This window comes from Mus caroli, unplaced genomic scaffold (genome assembly GCF_978045245.1).
Source record: "Mus caroli unplaced genomic scaffold, Mus_caroli_1 scaffold_17, whole genome shotgun sequence".
NCBI lineage: Eukaryota > Metazoa > Chordata > Mammalia > Rodentia > Muridae > Mus > Mus caroli.
This window is the reverse complement of record NW_028227272.1, coordinates 46,139,190-46,155,200: the sequence shown is the minus strand read 5'-3', so window position 1 is coordinate 46,155,200 and position 16,011 is coordinate 46,139,190. Positions and strand designations below refer to the sequence as shown.

Here is a 16,011-nt window from a genome sequence, read left to right as displayed (position 1 = left end):
CCAGACCCCAGGGAGATCCCACCAACCAGGAGCACACAGGGGCTGGTCGGAGGCCTCTGGCACATATGTAGCTGAGATCTACCTGGTCTGGCCTCAATGGGAGAAAATATGCTGAATCCTCAAAAGCCTTTAGGCCCCAGGGAAAGGGGAGGTCTGGGTGGAGGAGTACCCTCTCAGAGGCAAGACAGGAAGGAACGGGATGAGGAACTGTGTGAGGGGGACTGAAGGTGGTAATGACGGGACTGTAAATAAATAAAATAATTTAAATTACATAAATAAATAAAAACATTTTATATCATGTTTTTCTTTGCCTTCTAAGTTTAGACGTGCTTATAAACAACCATTTAGCACTATGACACATTGTGACAAACTAAGTACAGTGACATGCTGTGTAGGTTTTAGTGTGAGAGCAACTTCCCTGTGTGCTAGACTACAGACTTTAGGTTTGTAATATTCTGTTGATACTCACATCACCACTAAAGTGCCATGTTCCCTAGCATTACTTCTCAAAATAGATGCTTGTCCTTTAGCAACGCAGGAATGTATACATCCCAACTGGGTGCTAGAAAGATGTTGTGCCCTGGAGTGGAGAACAGTCAATGCCCTTTGCCTTGATCAGATCAGGGGCTCTGTTCCATTAGAAAGAAAAGCTGAATGTGGTGGCTCAGTCCCCTGGTCCCAACACTGGGGAGGCTGGGGCAGCATGATTGCTGGAGTGCATAAGGTATAGGACAGCCTGGTTAGCACAGCAGACTTCCAACTCAACAGCAGAGGTCTTGGGAGAAAGGGAAGTCAGAGTGTAGATGAGGAAGAACGTCGTGGACTTAGAACTACATTGCTTATAAGTAGGAAACTTGTCTACCTACTTTCAAGTATTTGCTTCAAGCATATGTTAATGTTAGTTTACAGGTTGGCTCCAGTAAGCCTCAGCAAAAATGTCACGTTGCAGTACAGACATTTTCATCTGGCCCCAGGAACAAAACTCCTCAAAAGAGTCCAGTCCAGTTAGCATCCCATGTAATCAGCTGGTGAGGTGGCCACTCTTAGTGCCTGCCAATCACTTCACTTACGTGTTATCTTCAATCAGCATCTTTCTGACAGTGCACTAACACTATGTTGGGAAAAAAAAGCAGAGATGGCATAAATAGCTTTTCACCTCAATTGCACCTTGCCACCTCTCCCTATGAGCTCTGGAAATGGATAGACCTGAGCCATGGAGAGAAAAAGACAGGGCAAGAAAATGTTCACTACTGACACAACTGCAGAGTCTCAGAAGGCCATTTCAGTCATGAAGGTTCATACTGCTGCAGGAGGACCCTAACCATAGCCTAGACAATGGCTTCCTGGAGTACCTGATAGGTCAGCTCTTTGATGCCTCTCTCCAGTCTGCGTACTTCTCGCTGGGCTTCCGCACTGCGCCGGACTTCACTCTCCAGTTCACCTTCCAGGTCCCGCACCTATAATAAGAGGTAACTTCAGCCCACAGGATGGTAACAAGGTTGTCCTACAGTTAGTTACCCTGTGGAGAGTATATTGAAGAATGAAATAGTTTAAGGAAGTATGCCCATTTTCTTTCTGGTAGTGACTAAATAAATCTTTCTGGAAAAACAAAAACAAAGTCACCCAAGATGAGGCTCTTAACATATGCGGGCTCATAAAAGCATGGTTAAGACTTGACTTTGTTTAGAAAAAAAAACTAATTAAAGGAGAAGCCTCTCTTCTTACATTACAACATTGCAAAATCACATCTGTGTGTATGGGTATGTGCACACATAATTGTGCCTGTGTGTGTGTCTATCTGTGTATGCTGTGTGTGTGTATGTATGCATGCTCTGTGTCTGTCTGTCTGTACATGTATTATCTGTGTGTGTATATATGTATGCTCTGTGTCTGTGTGTCTGTCTGTGTCGGGGTTGGAGAGAGGGGTGGTGCTGTCTGTGAGCACAAACAGCAAGCTGCTTGAATTAGTGTTGAAGAGTCTGTCCCACACTTCCTCATCTTGGGTTCATTTCTCCATGTTCCTCTCAGATTCTTGCCCTTGGTCTCTGTCACATCCATGCCATGTTCAGGCCTACAATTCTGCTTTGCAGGAGAAGTATAGCAGGAAACTTCCTGTGTATCAAGTCGTACAAGTAAAATTATCATGTTTTTCACTGAGAACAGTGTCCACTATTCACTATACCCCAGTGCTAGAACAATGAAGGAAACAGGCACAAATCTCTCCTGTGAATAAGCATACTTGCTCATGAGGTAAAGCCAACTCAACAAATCACAATAGAGTCCGTTGAAGGATGTCAACTGCTGTGGAGAGAAATCAGCAGGCAGGCGGCCTGAGCCTTGGTTTGAGAGGCTGCAAGCTGCTGTTTCTGCTGATGGAACGTTCTCTCAGACATTCATGTGTCACTCCCTGGCTTCTCCTTGACCAAAATGTCACCTCTTCATAAGGTCTGATGGCCATCTTAGAACTGAGGCCTGGCCCACTGAGGCATGAAGAAGCTTCTTCAGGCTGATCCCTCTTCCTGCTAGGACTTCTTGCATCCATTTAAGCCAAGCTACCCTCTTTGCTGCATCTTGGGAAGATGCAGGCAGGTTAGCAGATGTGCAGCTTCCTTGTGGATAGACCATCAGTACATCTGCTCTGGATGCTCTGGACAGGTAGCTAGTAAGGATCTGCACAGTTCTATTTGTAAGGATACGGGCCAACAGAACTCTTTATAAAAGGATGTGTTTAAGGCATTTTGGTTTTTGTTTGGTTGTGAAACATCCATAGAGCACCTCATGGTAATAGGTGCTTCACTGAAGAGAATCCTAATTGCCATTTATTTTCACTTGTAATGACCTTTCAATGTAATTCTAAAGAGTAATGAAAATTATTGTGTGAGTATATCCCTCCAAAATCTATGTGTCTGAAATTTAAACTCCCAATTTTCATGTATATTGGGAGGGGGCGCTTTTGAAGTTTACTAAAGTTAGATGAGGTAAATAAAGGTCCAAACCAACCCCATCAGCATGTTTAGTGACATTAGTACAAGAGACCTTGTTTGATTTGTCATGTGGTGTGATGCCCCCTACAATGTTATTCTGTGGCAAGAAGGCCCTGGTTAGAAGGTTAGAAGCTAAATAGCTACCAGAAACACACTGTTGACTGGAAAGGCATGAGCCAAATAAAATTCTATTGTTTATAAATCAGCCTATCTCAGATACTTTGTTATAAGACTGAAAATTGATAAAAAATGATATTCTAATTATATTTTTAAGTCTATAATTCTTCAGTGTCATCTGTTATCAGCTCACTGCTAGTTGCCATTGATTTAAGATAAGAGTTAACAAATAATAATTGTGGATGTGGTAGTTTGAATGATAACGGCCCCCATGCCTTCATAGGGAATGGCACTATTAGGAGGTGTGGCCTTGCATCACTGGGGTTGAGCTTTGAGGTTTTGAATGCTCAAGCCAGGCCCAGTATCTCTTTCTCTTTCCTGCTACCTGAAGATCCAATGTAGAACTCTCAGCTCCTTCTCCAGCACCATGTCTGCCTGCATGCCATCATGTTTCCCAACATGACAACAATATGCTAAACCTCTACACTGTAAATCAGCCCCAATTAAATGTTTTCCTTTATAAGAATTTTCCTGCTCTCTTCACAGCAATAAAATGCAAAGACATGGAAATAAAATGAAAACCTACTGTATTAAATGGGTGATGAAAAGGCCAGGATAATTCATGTATTTTTTTTAAGGGTACAACATAATTAAATGCTTTTCTTCTTTACTAAAATCTTGGTTCCATATATGCTATGGATTAAATATCATATTCATCTCATTACCATTTGAAGTTGTTACTTTGTTTCTACAGGGACACAGATCCTGAGAGGCTACCCATGCTCCAAAGGATGATGCTACCCATGTCCATAGAGGCAACACCAAGTGGATGCAGTGAGCATTTGACAGAGGGGAGGGAGCCCATGTGAAGTTAGGAAGGGAAAGTAGTAGGTAGATAGGGGAGGAATTGGTAGAGAGGAGATAGGGGTGGATTTGACCCAAACACATTATTATATGCATGTATGAATATTAAATAAAATATTTTTAAAGTCATTACTTTGAAATGAAACATATAGTTTGCTTATTTGCTTTGCTTTGATTTTGAGTTTTGCCTGTTTACCTCTAAGGCATATTCCATAAGGGCTATACTAAAAAGCAATATGCAAAAGATCACTGGGAATAATTCTTTGTTTATATTTTATGCTTGATTATATGTGTATATACACACACATATACATTTTTTTTACAATTAGAATTAATTATTAAGGATGGATTTTTAAAATCTATTTTATTTATATGAGTACACTATAGCTGTCTTCAGACACACCAGAAGAGAGCATCAGATCCCATTGTAGATGGTTGTGAGTCTCCATGTGGTTGCTGGGAATTGAGTTCTGGAAGAGCAGACAGTGCTCAATTGAGGACCTCTGGAAGAGCAGACAGTGCTCTTAACCGAAGAGCCATCTCTCAAGCCCAGGGTTGTTTTTTTGTTTTGTTTGTTTGTTTTTTGTTTTTTCTACTTGAAATAAACTTGGGTTTTATTTGACTTGAAACATAAAAATTACATGGTTCTTCCATCAAAACACCAAAACCCATGAATTTCAAAGATCTAACTTATATCTCTTTGGATCTCTTCTTAGGGCTAGTTATTTTTATTAGTCTTTATCCTGTTACTATTTTTCTTGATCAGAAGATTATGAACACTTTGTAACACTCTTATTATCTTTATATTATTACTTATGAGCTCCAGAATCTATTACTGAAACCTTCCTCATTTTGTTAGCCAATATCACTGTATTGATTGAGTCTATATTGATATCCCATTATAGAGATGTACCAGAAATACACCTAAGTATATATATCTCTTTTCAGAGCCCCCTTTAAGCCATTAAATCCATGCAGAATAGTATTTTAACTTCTGTGAAGTTTACTATACACATAATCACTGGAATTGATTTAATAATCCTAAAAATCCCATTTTAGGGTGGTTTCATTAAGTGCTGTTAAAGTCCCTTAAGGTAGATTTCATATCATTCGTGCCAGCCTTTGCTGTATCTGCACAGAGCCTGTCTGGATCATGGATGTATTCTTCTCCCCTTCCATTAGCTGTTAGGAAACAGGTGTTCTCTTTAGAGAAAATGATGGGAACATCAGTGGAAGAGCAAGACTGCAAGGGTGTGTTTGGGTAGAGTGGGCCATCCTCCCTGTGAAGAGGCTAGAACTGGTGTCGTGAATGGGGGAAGATGCTTTGTCATTCATCGTAAGAGCGAAGACAACTTTCAACCAGACCCAGAAAAGCCCTATCAGCAGGCCCAAGGTCAAACAATAACGAGCACATGTATTCAGAACATACGCTGCCAGCATCTGAATGTGCCATTAAACAACGTGATGAGCTGTGATGTTCCAGGACATTAAGGCCTTGAATGCAGGCTGTTAGGCCCCCGCCATTACCCAAGCAAACGCCTACCCTGGATTCCAGTTTCTGGATTTGCTTTTTGCTCCCCAGCACAGCAGTCTGTTCTGCTTCATCCAGCCTTTTCTGCAAGTCTTTAATTGTCTGCTCCATGTTCTTCCGCATCCTCTCCAAGTGAGCATTAGTGTCTTGTTCTTTCTTCAGCTCTTCTGACATGTTGGCTGCCTAAGACAGGAAGAAAGAGGGACAGGGGAGGTTGCTCAGTGGTTAGGGTGCTTGCTGTTCTTCATCTGATTCAGGCTTGGTTCCTAGAACCCATACTAAGGCTCCAGCTTCGGTGGGTTCCATGCCCTCTTTCTGGCCTCTGTGGGCATTAAACACTTGTGGATCACATACACACACAGGCAAAGAATCGTACACATAAAGTAAAAATATATAAATCTTTTAAAAAGAAGAATGGAAGGAAATGGACTTGGCAAATCCTGTAGGAAAGTTATCATATTCCAATGAGCTTTGGTTCCAAATCTTATGGGGGGAGGGGGTTTTTGCTTGGCCTCCATATATGTAACCTCTTTACACCCGGGTCCCTCTAATCCCTTGGCTTCTTTCTCAAACCAGTCAGTCGTCATGGAAGCAGAGTTGGGTGAGTAGTGATGGGAAAAAGTCAAAGATGAAGTGTCACGGACATAAAGACAGCAGATATGTGGCAAGCAAGAGGATGAAGTGAAGCAATGACTTTTAACTGATTAAAGTACTGTAAAATGCATGTAACTGAGGACAAATAACTGCTGTCTTATAAGGCACCAGGAAAGATATAGTAAAATACCTACTAAAATACATATGAAAATATGTATTTTCTGATTCACTACTGTAAACATATTTAGTTTCCAAGAATTTGATAGTATCGGATATTCTGTGTACAAATAATCTTACAAGTAAACTTACAAAGAAGGTAGGTTGTGATTCCTCCTTTGGTCCTTAGCTCTGTGCACAATGGCTTAGCTTCTTAATATAACTCAAGCTGTTTTCTCTTTTTGCGTGCTTTATTCGAGAGCAAATCCTTTCTGCCCAGCTTGTTGCCTCTGAGTGTGGTTTGGGTACAGTGATATTGGGAGCTAAGATCTTTAAGAGTTGGCACCTAACAGGAGATCCTTAGGTAAACTGGAGATATCTCAAATTGGATTGTGGGAATGTGGCTCTTTGATTTTCTGATAAAATTAAAGCTTCTTCCCACTGTGTTCTGTCCAATGCAATGCTTTCCACCAGAAATTCCTCTCCATAGCATAATTAGCACCAAACCTCTGAAAACTCTCAGGACCATGAGCTAAAGATCTCCTTTGCTTTATAAAGTTATACAATATCAAATTTTTTCAAGAGCAACAAGGTTCATGACTAAAATAGGAAATTGCTATTTGTTTTAGTGACTTTCTTGTTGCCATGATAGAATATTTGACAGAAACATCTGTTAAATGATGAAGTTGTTACTATAGCTTATAGCTCAGGGAAGACAGGTCCACATAGTGAGAAGGCATGGTGGCAGGAACTACTTGCAGTTGTGACAGTGTTAGATGAGAGTGAAATAGTCTTGTGGTTAAGAGTATAGACTCTGGCCTGGGTGAGGACTCAACAGTCCATCTGGGTGGGATCAGTCACTGGCTAAGAGAAGAACCTCTAAGATGGAAGACTTGTCCTAGGTCATGATAAAGAGCAGATGTGTAGGATAATTTTCTCTTTAATGAGATACCATACTTTCCTTCCCAGACTCCCTTGGGATATAGGGAGTTCCTACGCAGTAACTTCCATACCACAGCCATGCAACTTCATACATCTGCTCATTTTTCTGAATTGCTCAGAAAAGTGTCATTTTCCTTTTGCTTCTTTCTATGTTTTTTTTCCTCAGTACACTTTCCTTAATATTTGTCCAAAATGTTGAGTTTTCTAACTCTTTCTTAAAGCCTCCCGCCTCGGTACTTTTCCATCATGACAAAAGGGTGGTTACATCACTTTGGTAGTCAGGAAGCAACAAGATGGTCCAGGATGCTCATCTCCCAGCAGTTCACTTACTCCAGATAGGCCTCCCTTCCTAATGGTTCCCAGCATCCCAAAACAGCACCATCAGCTATATACCCATGGTTTGAAAACATAAGCCAGCGGGAATCATTCCATAGTCTCAAACATTAACTTTTCTGAAAAGTTGTATCATTAATATAATTGTTGATGTAAAATCTAGCAGAAAGTCCTGTCTCTTTGGTTCTCACAACTTTCTAAGCAAGATGGTTGCCTTCCCGTCATAAAGCAGGGTTAGAGCGATGCATATCGTTGCACATTTGATAGACTCCAGAAAAGCTTAACCTCAGAGGGTGAGCAGAGGCTGAAATCATGCTCAGGCCCATTTAATAAGCCTGAAACTTTCCACCCTGGGCCCTTAAATACACAAACTTCACTTTTTTCCATTAATTGCTTTTTCTCAATTGCTCTGTTCATTTGATATATGTTTTGATAGAAGTATAGCATCCGCTCATAGAGGGTGTGAGGGGGGCATGCATTTTTTTGAGCTTTTCTTGTTGGGTTTGGCGGCTAGTGCTGCCCTTAGTGCCACTGGGAAAAGTAACACCAACAACAACTTTTTGTTCACAAATACAGTTCACCAGCCCCAAACACTTCCTCATCTGCTTTTGCTATCCCAGGAGTAGTATAGATTATAAAATGTAAGTGGCTTAGCCACTCTTTTCAGATCATCATCACCATCACCATCATCATCATCAAACCCTTACATGCTGAAGAAAAATGGAAATTTGTAAGGAAGCACAGGAAGAATTCTTTCTAAACACTTGACTATATTGATTCACAATTGAAAAATAGCTAACCTAAAAAGAAAGACTTTTCCCCCCACAGGATTTTGCTTTCGGCCTTTCAATCATCCCTCCTCATTGTCAAGGTGGGTTAGAAGACAACTGCCAATTGGCCTAAATGTTCTGGCTAATGGGGAAACCGCAAGGTCAGCTAACTCCCTCCTGATTGTATGGGGAATCAATAGAATCCATTTGGGCTGCAGCAGGCCCTGTCTTTGGGCTACAGTGAGCTATAGTAAGCTTTATAGCTAGAGTGAACTCCACAGGCCAAACGTGGGCAGGCAGACAACAGACCCACCTCAGACGCTGTCTCTTTGGCCTTTTCTTCTGCCTTCTGACACGCCTGCAACATCTCTCCAGCTTCCTTCTGTGCCTGAGCAACACCAGCCTCCAGTTTCTTCTTCTGGCTGAGGAGGCTTGTGTTCTAAGGAAGGACAGCATTCCAGTTAGGCAACGTGAGGCCAGCAAAGCACAGGCAAGCAGCTCTGGGTAGAAGCAATTGAGCATAGTCGGCCATATACAGTTAAGCAAGCTCTCCAGCTCTGGCTGGTAGCTTAGGCACAAAAGGCAGATCAAATGAAGGAGTTTTATTTAGAGGCTCAGAAGAAAAGAGATGGATGCCTGGATCAGAAAGGAGGATTCGAAATATGACAAAGCCAGAAATGGATGTAGTTTCTAACTTCTTGAAGAACGTTTTTCTGCCATTTTCAATGTGATAGAAACAAGGGTCCTAGAGCAGAAGTCAGAGTCACCTGTAGCCACCTGGAGGATTCCAGTACACTGCTACATGAGGAAAACCAATCCCCTCTTTGCCTACTTGCCTTCCTTCTTACTCTTGGGAGAGGAGGAAGACAAGGAGGAGGAGAAGGAAGAGGAGGAGCAGGAAGAAAAAAGAGGAGGAGAAAGAGGTAGAGGAGCAGGAGGAAGAAGAGCAGGAGGAGGAGGAAGAGCAGGAGGAGGAAGAAGAGCAGGAGGAGGAGGAAGAGCAGGAGGAGGATGAAAATTAGGTGGTCATGGAGGTGGATAAACAGACTGCAGAAAGCTCAGTCCCAGTCCCTAGAACTCTATTAAAGGAAGGGCCTTTGTGCTCCACAGCCTCACTGCCCCAATTCCTTCCTGATTGTTCTATGGAGGCCAAGCTCCCTGCAGCATCTGCCCTGCATTTGAAGTAGAGCTTTTGTGAGCATGGGAACTCTTAGCACAAAGAGCATCTGTAAAAAGCATGGGCTGCCGCTTTTTGTTTCTCCTTTCAGTTCACCCCTTTTACACTGCCCTTTCCCTTCTCTCTGCTTAGAGCCTTTCTCAGGGCAGATTGAGCCTCGAACAGAGAAAGAAGGCATCCCAGCCTCACAGGTTCTGCCTGCCCTGTACCGGCACCATAAAGAATACTTCTCTCCATCCTGTGAAGGGGCAGGCCCTGTGCTCTGCAGGATTTCCATTGCCTTCTGTGTGGTCCAGGGGAATGGAGTGTATATTCCTGGAGTGTTACGGGTGCCCACTCCATAGGTGCTCTCAGTGCAAAGAACTGCACAAGTCCACACACTGATTTAACTGATGTGATTTAATTGTCTACCAGTCACTTAAACTTTCCTACAGAAATGACATTTATCGTGTCTGCAAGTTTAATGCCTCCCCATCTTCCATTTTCAGAGGGAAGAGGTTTAAGGTATAATGTGGAGAGGATCCTTTCTGTGAGTTATACTCAGTTGTATGTTCCAAGGAAGAGGGTTTTAAGAGGAGTGCCATGCCTCCTGGGTTAATGCTAGACAAGTGTCTTGTGACCAGGGGCAGCACCTGAGATTTTGTTGAGCCATCTGCTTGCCGAGCTGTGGATCTCATAGATCCGTGAGACCTGAGTACTGGAACGCTCATGCTAATGAGTCTGTGAAGTTTCAGGACAAAGGCACTATTATTTAAGTGTCCTCGTTGGCTTCTTTGTTGCTGTGATAAAACACTGAACAAAGGCAAATTTGGGAAGAAAGATTTTGTTTCAGCTTATACTGTCAGTCTTCAAGGAAAGGCCAGGAAACTCAGAGACAGGAACTGTCACAGAGGCCATGGTTGAATGCGGCTTACTGGGTATCGCTGTTCAGCCTGCTGTGTTATATAACCCAGAACCACCTGCCCAGGACCTAAAGTGGGATGGCCCCTATTACAACAATCATTAATCAAGAAAATGTCCTACTGCCTAGCTTCAGGCCAAGTGAAAGGAAGCAATTTCTTAACTGATGTATTTTTTTCTAGGTGACTTTGGTTTATGTCATGTTAAAAAAAAACTAAGCAACACACTATAATACACTGCTTCATGTGTCCTCCCTCCAAGCCACATCCTGTTGTTGTCTTTGTGTGCTCTTCTTCCCTTTCCCCTCCCCCCTCCCCCACCTTTTCTCCCCCTCTCCTTCTGTCCTCTTCACAATGGAGTACAGTACATTATCAGTTACAACATTCATATCAAATGGCTTGTCAACAGTAGTTACTATGCATGGCAGACAATGGATAATATAATTTTTAAAAAATGATCCAATATGCCACATTTTATTATTGAGATAAAACTTAAGGGAGGAAAAAAAGTGATGTTTCTTGTTCTTGTTTTTATTTTCTCTATTGCAGCTGGGTTGAATTCAAGGCTTCATAGACTCAAGTCAAGTGCTCTACCACTGACCAAGACCCTCAAAGTCAAGTGTTGAAATTAGTTAACCTGCTAACAATCATCCATACCCTACAGCATACTTTTTCTTAAACCATGGCACCCAGAAAAATGATGTCATTGCATAAACTTAATGTAGACATGGACTAATTGTAACACCCTGAGGGCACTACTGACATTCTGGGAACATTGACTCCAAGATGTGGGAATCATATGGTACTTTTGTGATATGGGATCTTATGGTATTTCAAAGGAGGTCTCTAGACCCTGCCTACAAAATGCCAGTGGCGCTTTTGAGTCAATGTAGCAACTAAAATGACCCAAGATGTTTTCAGCACTCTCCAGAGTGTCAGTCTGTCCTCAACTGCTTTTAGTCTATCCTTCTCAACAGCCACCAAAGTCCCTGACTCCATCCACTTTCTTACTTTTTCTTTCATACACCTTGTCCCATTGTTCCCATGTCTTTCTGGACTAGGAAGAAAACTATTATGCCTCCAGATAAAATTAGTTATCTAGGATCACTAAGGACATTCTGTAGTGTTGTATGTTCCATATGGACTCATCACAGTATAGTTATGATTTATTGACTTTTGTCATTACTTTTGGGAGCAGTAAGGAGGACATTATTATTATTTATCATATTGAGCAATACTTATTTAAGTTGTAGCATGTGCCCTAAAAATGCTTGGTGCTTGACACAGTTGCTCTAGGCATCTGTCCCTGTTATTGACAATCGAATGATCAAGGAATAATTTGGGAATCCTGCTAATTCTCACTTACATAAGCTTTCAGGAGAAGCCAGAACATTGACAGAAGCCTTTTGGGATATTAGACATTCCTGGGTGCTGGGAAGCAAGGCTCTGAGAGAGAACAAGGGAATAAGGGGCCAGCAAATACTATTAGACCAATAAGAAATGTTCTTTCTGTCCTCTGTCATCCTGTCTGAGGATGCCCTGACAGTCCATTCTCCATGAGGAAACTTAGCATTACAATTGCACTATACTCCTACCATGTCCACAAAAGTTTATATTGAACCCCTTAGCCATATTTTACAAAATATAACCTGATTTGAAAATAAGGCTTTAAATGTGTGAATCAAGTTAATATTGGGTCACTGAGGTTGTCCATAATTCCATATGATATACCTGTATATAAAGGATGAATTCGGACACAGACACACTCACAAGAGAAAAGAGGCAAGCGGAGTACCATGTGAGAACAAAGAACCGAAATGGTATCAATAGAAAGAGAGTCAGGAAACCCCTCAGACGCTAACACAAGCTGAGTCTTCTGTGGGTTTCAGAGGGAACATAGCTCTTAAAATACCTTGATACCTAGATACCTAAAGGTAACTAGCACCCAGTTCTATGAAGAAATAAATTTGTTTAAAGACATCAGTTGGTGGTGCTTTGTTACACATGCTCTGGAAGCATAACGTTTGGCATGAAAGTTGTGACCAGCTCCTCGGTTGCACAGCTTTCTGTGCCTCTTATGTCACAGCTACGACTTGACATGGCTGTCGGACCTATCCTACCTGACTCAGGGTTGGGAACTGCTTCTTTCAACCAGCCGACTGCACGAATGGAGAGAACTCAATGGTCTTACCTGGGTATGGAAAAGATTGATTCTTTCTGTGGCTTCTAGGAGCTCTTTTTCGGCCAGCTTTCTCCCACGCTCTGTCTGCTCCTGCAAGGTCCTCAGCTCTTCAAGTTCAGACTGAAGAAGAACATTGCGCTGCTCAGCCAGAGCCACCTGTTCCTTCAGGTCTTTGTTCTGGTAAATGCTGTCATCCAGTTGTTGGTGAAGATCCTACAAGAGAAAACATGGGCCTGGGACATGGATACCTCTTAGTTCAACTGTTAGCATGGCAGGGGGATGACCACCATACAAAGACAAGTTTCCAAGTTCTCCATCTCAGTGATAAAAGATTTTCTAAGTAACCCTGTAAGGCAGCTCTAGGATAGTTTACTGAAATCAAAGTGTCTTGAACAACAGGGCAGAAAGCTGTTGATCTCAGCAACCACCAATAGGACTGGAATATAAAAAAAAAGCCAAGAAGCTAAACTCTCTGTGTTAGAAGTCAGACAGCAGGCAGGACCAGCATAGTATCCAAGCAACTGTCCTGAAGGGTAGAGCTTTGGGGATGTGTATTTCATGGTTCTCTAAGGAGTCAGTTATTTCTCCTTAGTTTGTTTCTAACTTTTATTAATTTCTTCTAGCCTATTGGCTTCAGTTGGGCCTTAGGTTATACAAATGCAATCTTCTTTAGAACAGGAGAGCATTTACTTTCAAGGAAGTCTGTTTGACAAAAAATTCCCCTGGGTGTTGGCCTCAAACACTGCTACCCAACCTATTGTTTCCACCAAGAGGAAGCTCTGAATCGAACTGTCATTCTGACATACCCCGAATGGTGACTTGGAAGTAGATGGCTGCCAAGGCTCTGTCCATTCCATTTTCTTATTTAATGGCCTGCTCACAAATTCAGATGTGTCCCTGTGCCTGCATCATTCTGGCAGGGCTTCACTTATTTTCAGATAAGCATGTTCCCTCTCTGGAAGGGTGAAATTTGTGGTTTTCTCTTTCACTGCTCAATAGATTCTGCCACTTAGTTTATGACTATCTTTGTCCTTTAGTATTGTTGCAAAGTACCTTCATTTGACCCTGAAGCTGGCCCAAGGCTCTGGTCATCTGTGACACCTGCCGGTTGGCAGCACAAAGCTGAATCTCCATTTCCTTGAGGTCCCCTTCCATCTTCTTCCTCAGTCTGGTGGCCTCAATTCTGCTGGAAGCTTCCAAATCCAAATTAGACTGCAGGGACCCCATAGTTTGCTGATGCTTCTCCCTGATTTCAGAGTAACACGTATGGAGAACATCATACTCCAAAATTAGGAATAGGTATCTCTTATTTTCAAGTTATGGGAAGCACATTAAAATTAAAAATAACTCTCAGAGGTTAAAAACAAATGAGTTTAAAGGGCTTTCATTTTATAAACAGAAATGTTGGCATTAGATTGATGAGTCTGTTCTCATTATAACAGACTAATAAGGCTTCGAGGTTAGGTTCGACATAGAATTATAAAAACACTAGAATTATTTCAAGGGTCCTGTGTTAGCTTTGTCTAAGACTCATTAAAGGATTGTTCTGGGTAGTTTTATGTCAGCTTGACACAAAGTAGAATCATTTCAGAAGAGAGAACCTCAATTGAGAAAATGCCCCCACCAGATTGGCCTAGGGGCAAGGTGTGAGGCATTTCCTTTTATTATTGACAGTTGATATGAGAAAGCACTGCTCACTGATGGTGGTGCCACCCTTTGGCTAGTGGTGCTGGTTGGTATAAGAAGCAGGCTGAGGGGCTGGTGAGATGGCTCAGTGGGTAAGAGCACCCGACTGCTCTTCCGAAGGTCCGAAGTTCAAATCCCAGCAACCACATGGTGGCTCACAACCACCCGTAATGAGATCTGATGCCCTCTTCTGGTCTGAGGACAGCTACAGTGTACTTACATGTAATAAAAGAAAAAAAAAAAAGAAGAAGAAGAAGCAGGCTGAGAAAGCCATGAGGTGAAAGCTAGCAAGTAGCATCCCTCCATAGTTTTAACTATGATCCCTGTCCTGAGTTCTTACCCCTACTTCCATCAGTGATAGACTTAGAAGCTGTAAGGTGAACTAAATCTTTCTTTCCCAAGTTGCTTTGGTCATGAAGTTCTATCATAGCAATAGCAATCCTAACCAAGACAAGACAAGGATGATAAATTCTAGGTTACCTTGGATGTCTACAGATGAAAAATATATGTTCTTTTAGATAACCATAATATTTAAACTACTTCCAAATGTTAAAAAAAAAAAAAAGTCCAAACATCACAGGACATGGTTTCTGTCCTTGCATTGGTTTTTTTTTTTTTTTTCTCTTATTATCCTTTGAAGAGCTGGATTCATGAAAAGATACTGTCTAATGAATTTGGTTGTGTTGTGGAATACTTTGGTTTCTCCATCTATGGTAATTGAAAGTTTGGCCGGGTATAGTACCCTGGGCTGGAATTTGTGTTCTCTTAGTGTCTGTATAACATCTGCCCAGGATCTTCTGGCTTTCATAGTCTCTGGTGAAAAGTCTGGTGTAATTCTGATAGGCCTGCCTTTATATGTTACTTGACCCTTTTCCCTTACTGCTTTTAATATTCTATCTTTATTTAGTGCATTTGTTGTTCTGATTATTATGTGTCGGGAGGAATTTCTTTTCTGGTCCAGTCTATTTGGAGTTCTGTAGGCTTCTTGTATGTTCATGGGCATCTCTTTCTTTAGGTTTGGGAAGTTTTCTTCTATAATTTTGTTGAAGATATTTGCTGGCTCTTTTAGTTGAAAATCTTCATTCTCATCTACTCCTTTTATCCGTAGATTTGGTCTTCTCATTGTGTCCTGTATTTCCTGGATGTTTTGAGTTAGGATCTTTTTGCATTTTGCATTGTCTTTGATTGTTGTGCCGATGTTCTTGATGGAATCTTCTGTACCTGAGATTCTCTCTTCCATCTCTTTTATTCTGTTGATGATGCTTGCATCTATGGTTCCAGATTTCTTTCCTAAGGTTTCTATCTCCAGGTTTGCCTCACTTTGGGTTTTCTTTATTGTTTCCACTTCCCTTTTTAGGTCTAGTATGGTTTTGTTCATTTCCATCATCTGTTTGGTTGTGTTTTTCTTTTTCTTTAAGGACTTGTAACTCTTTAGCAGTGTTCTCTTGTATTTCTTTAAGTGAGTTATTAAAGTCCTCCTTAATGTCCTCTACCATCATCATGAGATATGCTTTTAAATCTGTGTCTAGCTTTTCGGGTGTGTTGGGGTGCCCAGGACTGGGAGAGGTGGGAGTACTGTGTTCTGATGATAGTGAGTAGTCTTGGTTTCTGTTAGTAAGATTCTTACATTTGCCTTTCGCCATCTGGTAATCTCTGGAGTTAGTTGTTATAGTTGTCTCTGGTTAGAGATTATTCCTCTTGTGATTCTGTTAGCCTCTATCAGCAGACCTGGGAGACTAGATCTCTCCTCTGAGTTTCAGTGGTCAGAGCACACTC

At 41.7% G+C, this 16,011-nt stretch overlaps 1 protein-coding gene across 1 annotated transcript in view; it reads right to left on the bottom strand.

The window, feature by feature from the left end:
- Positions 1 to 16,011, bottom strand: part of Myh15 (myosin heavy chain 15) — a 167,664-nt gene that overhangs the window by 14,699 nt on the left and 136,954 nt on the right. Inside the window, exons 34-38 of the mRNA XM_021185004.3 lie at positions 13,603 to 13,795; positions 12,559 to 12,762; positions 8,605 to 8,730; positions 5,509 to 5,679; positions 1,353 to 1,457 (exon numbers count right to left, since the gene is read on the bottom strand). Coding sequence (XP_021040663.2) covers positions 1,353 to 1,457; positions 5,509 to 5,679; positions 8,605 to 8,730; positions 12,559 to 12,762; positions 13,603 to 13,795 — 799 coding nt within the window. The remainder of the gene's footprint in view (positions 1 to 1,352; positions 1,458 to 5,508; positions 5,680 to 8,604; positions 8,731 to 12,558; positions 12,763 to 13,602; positions 13,796 to 16,011) is intronic.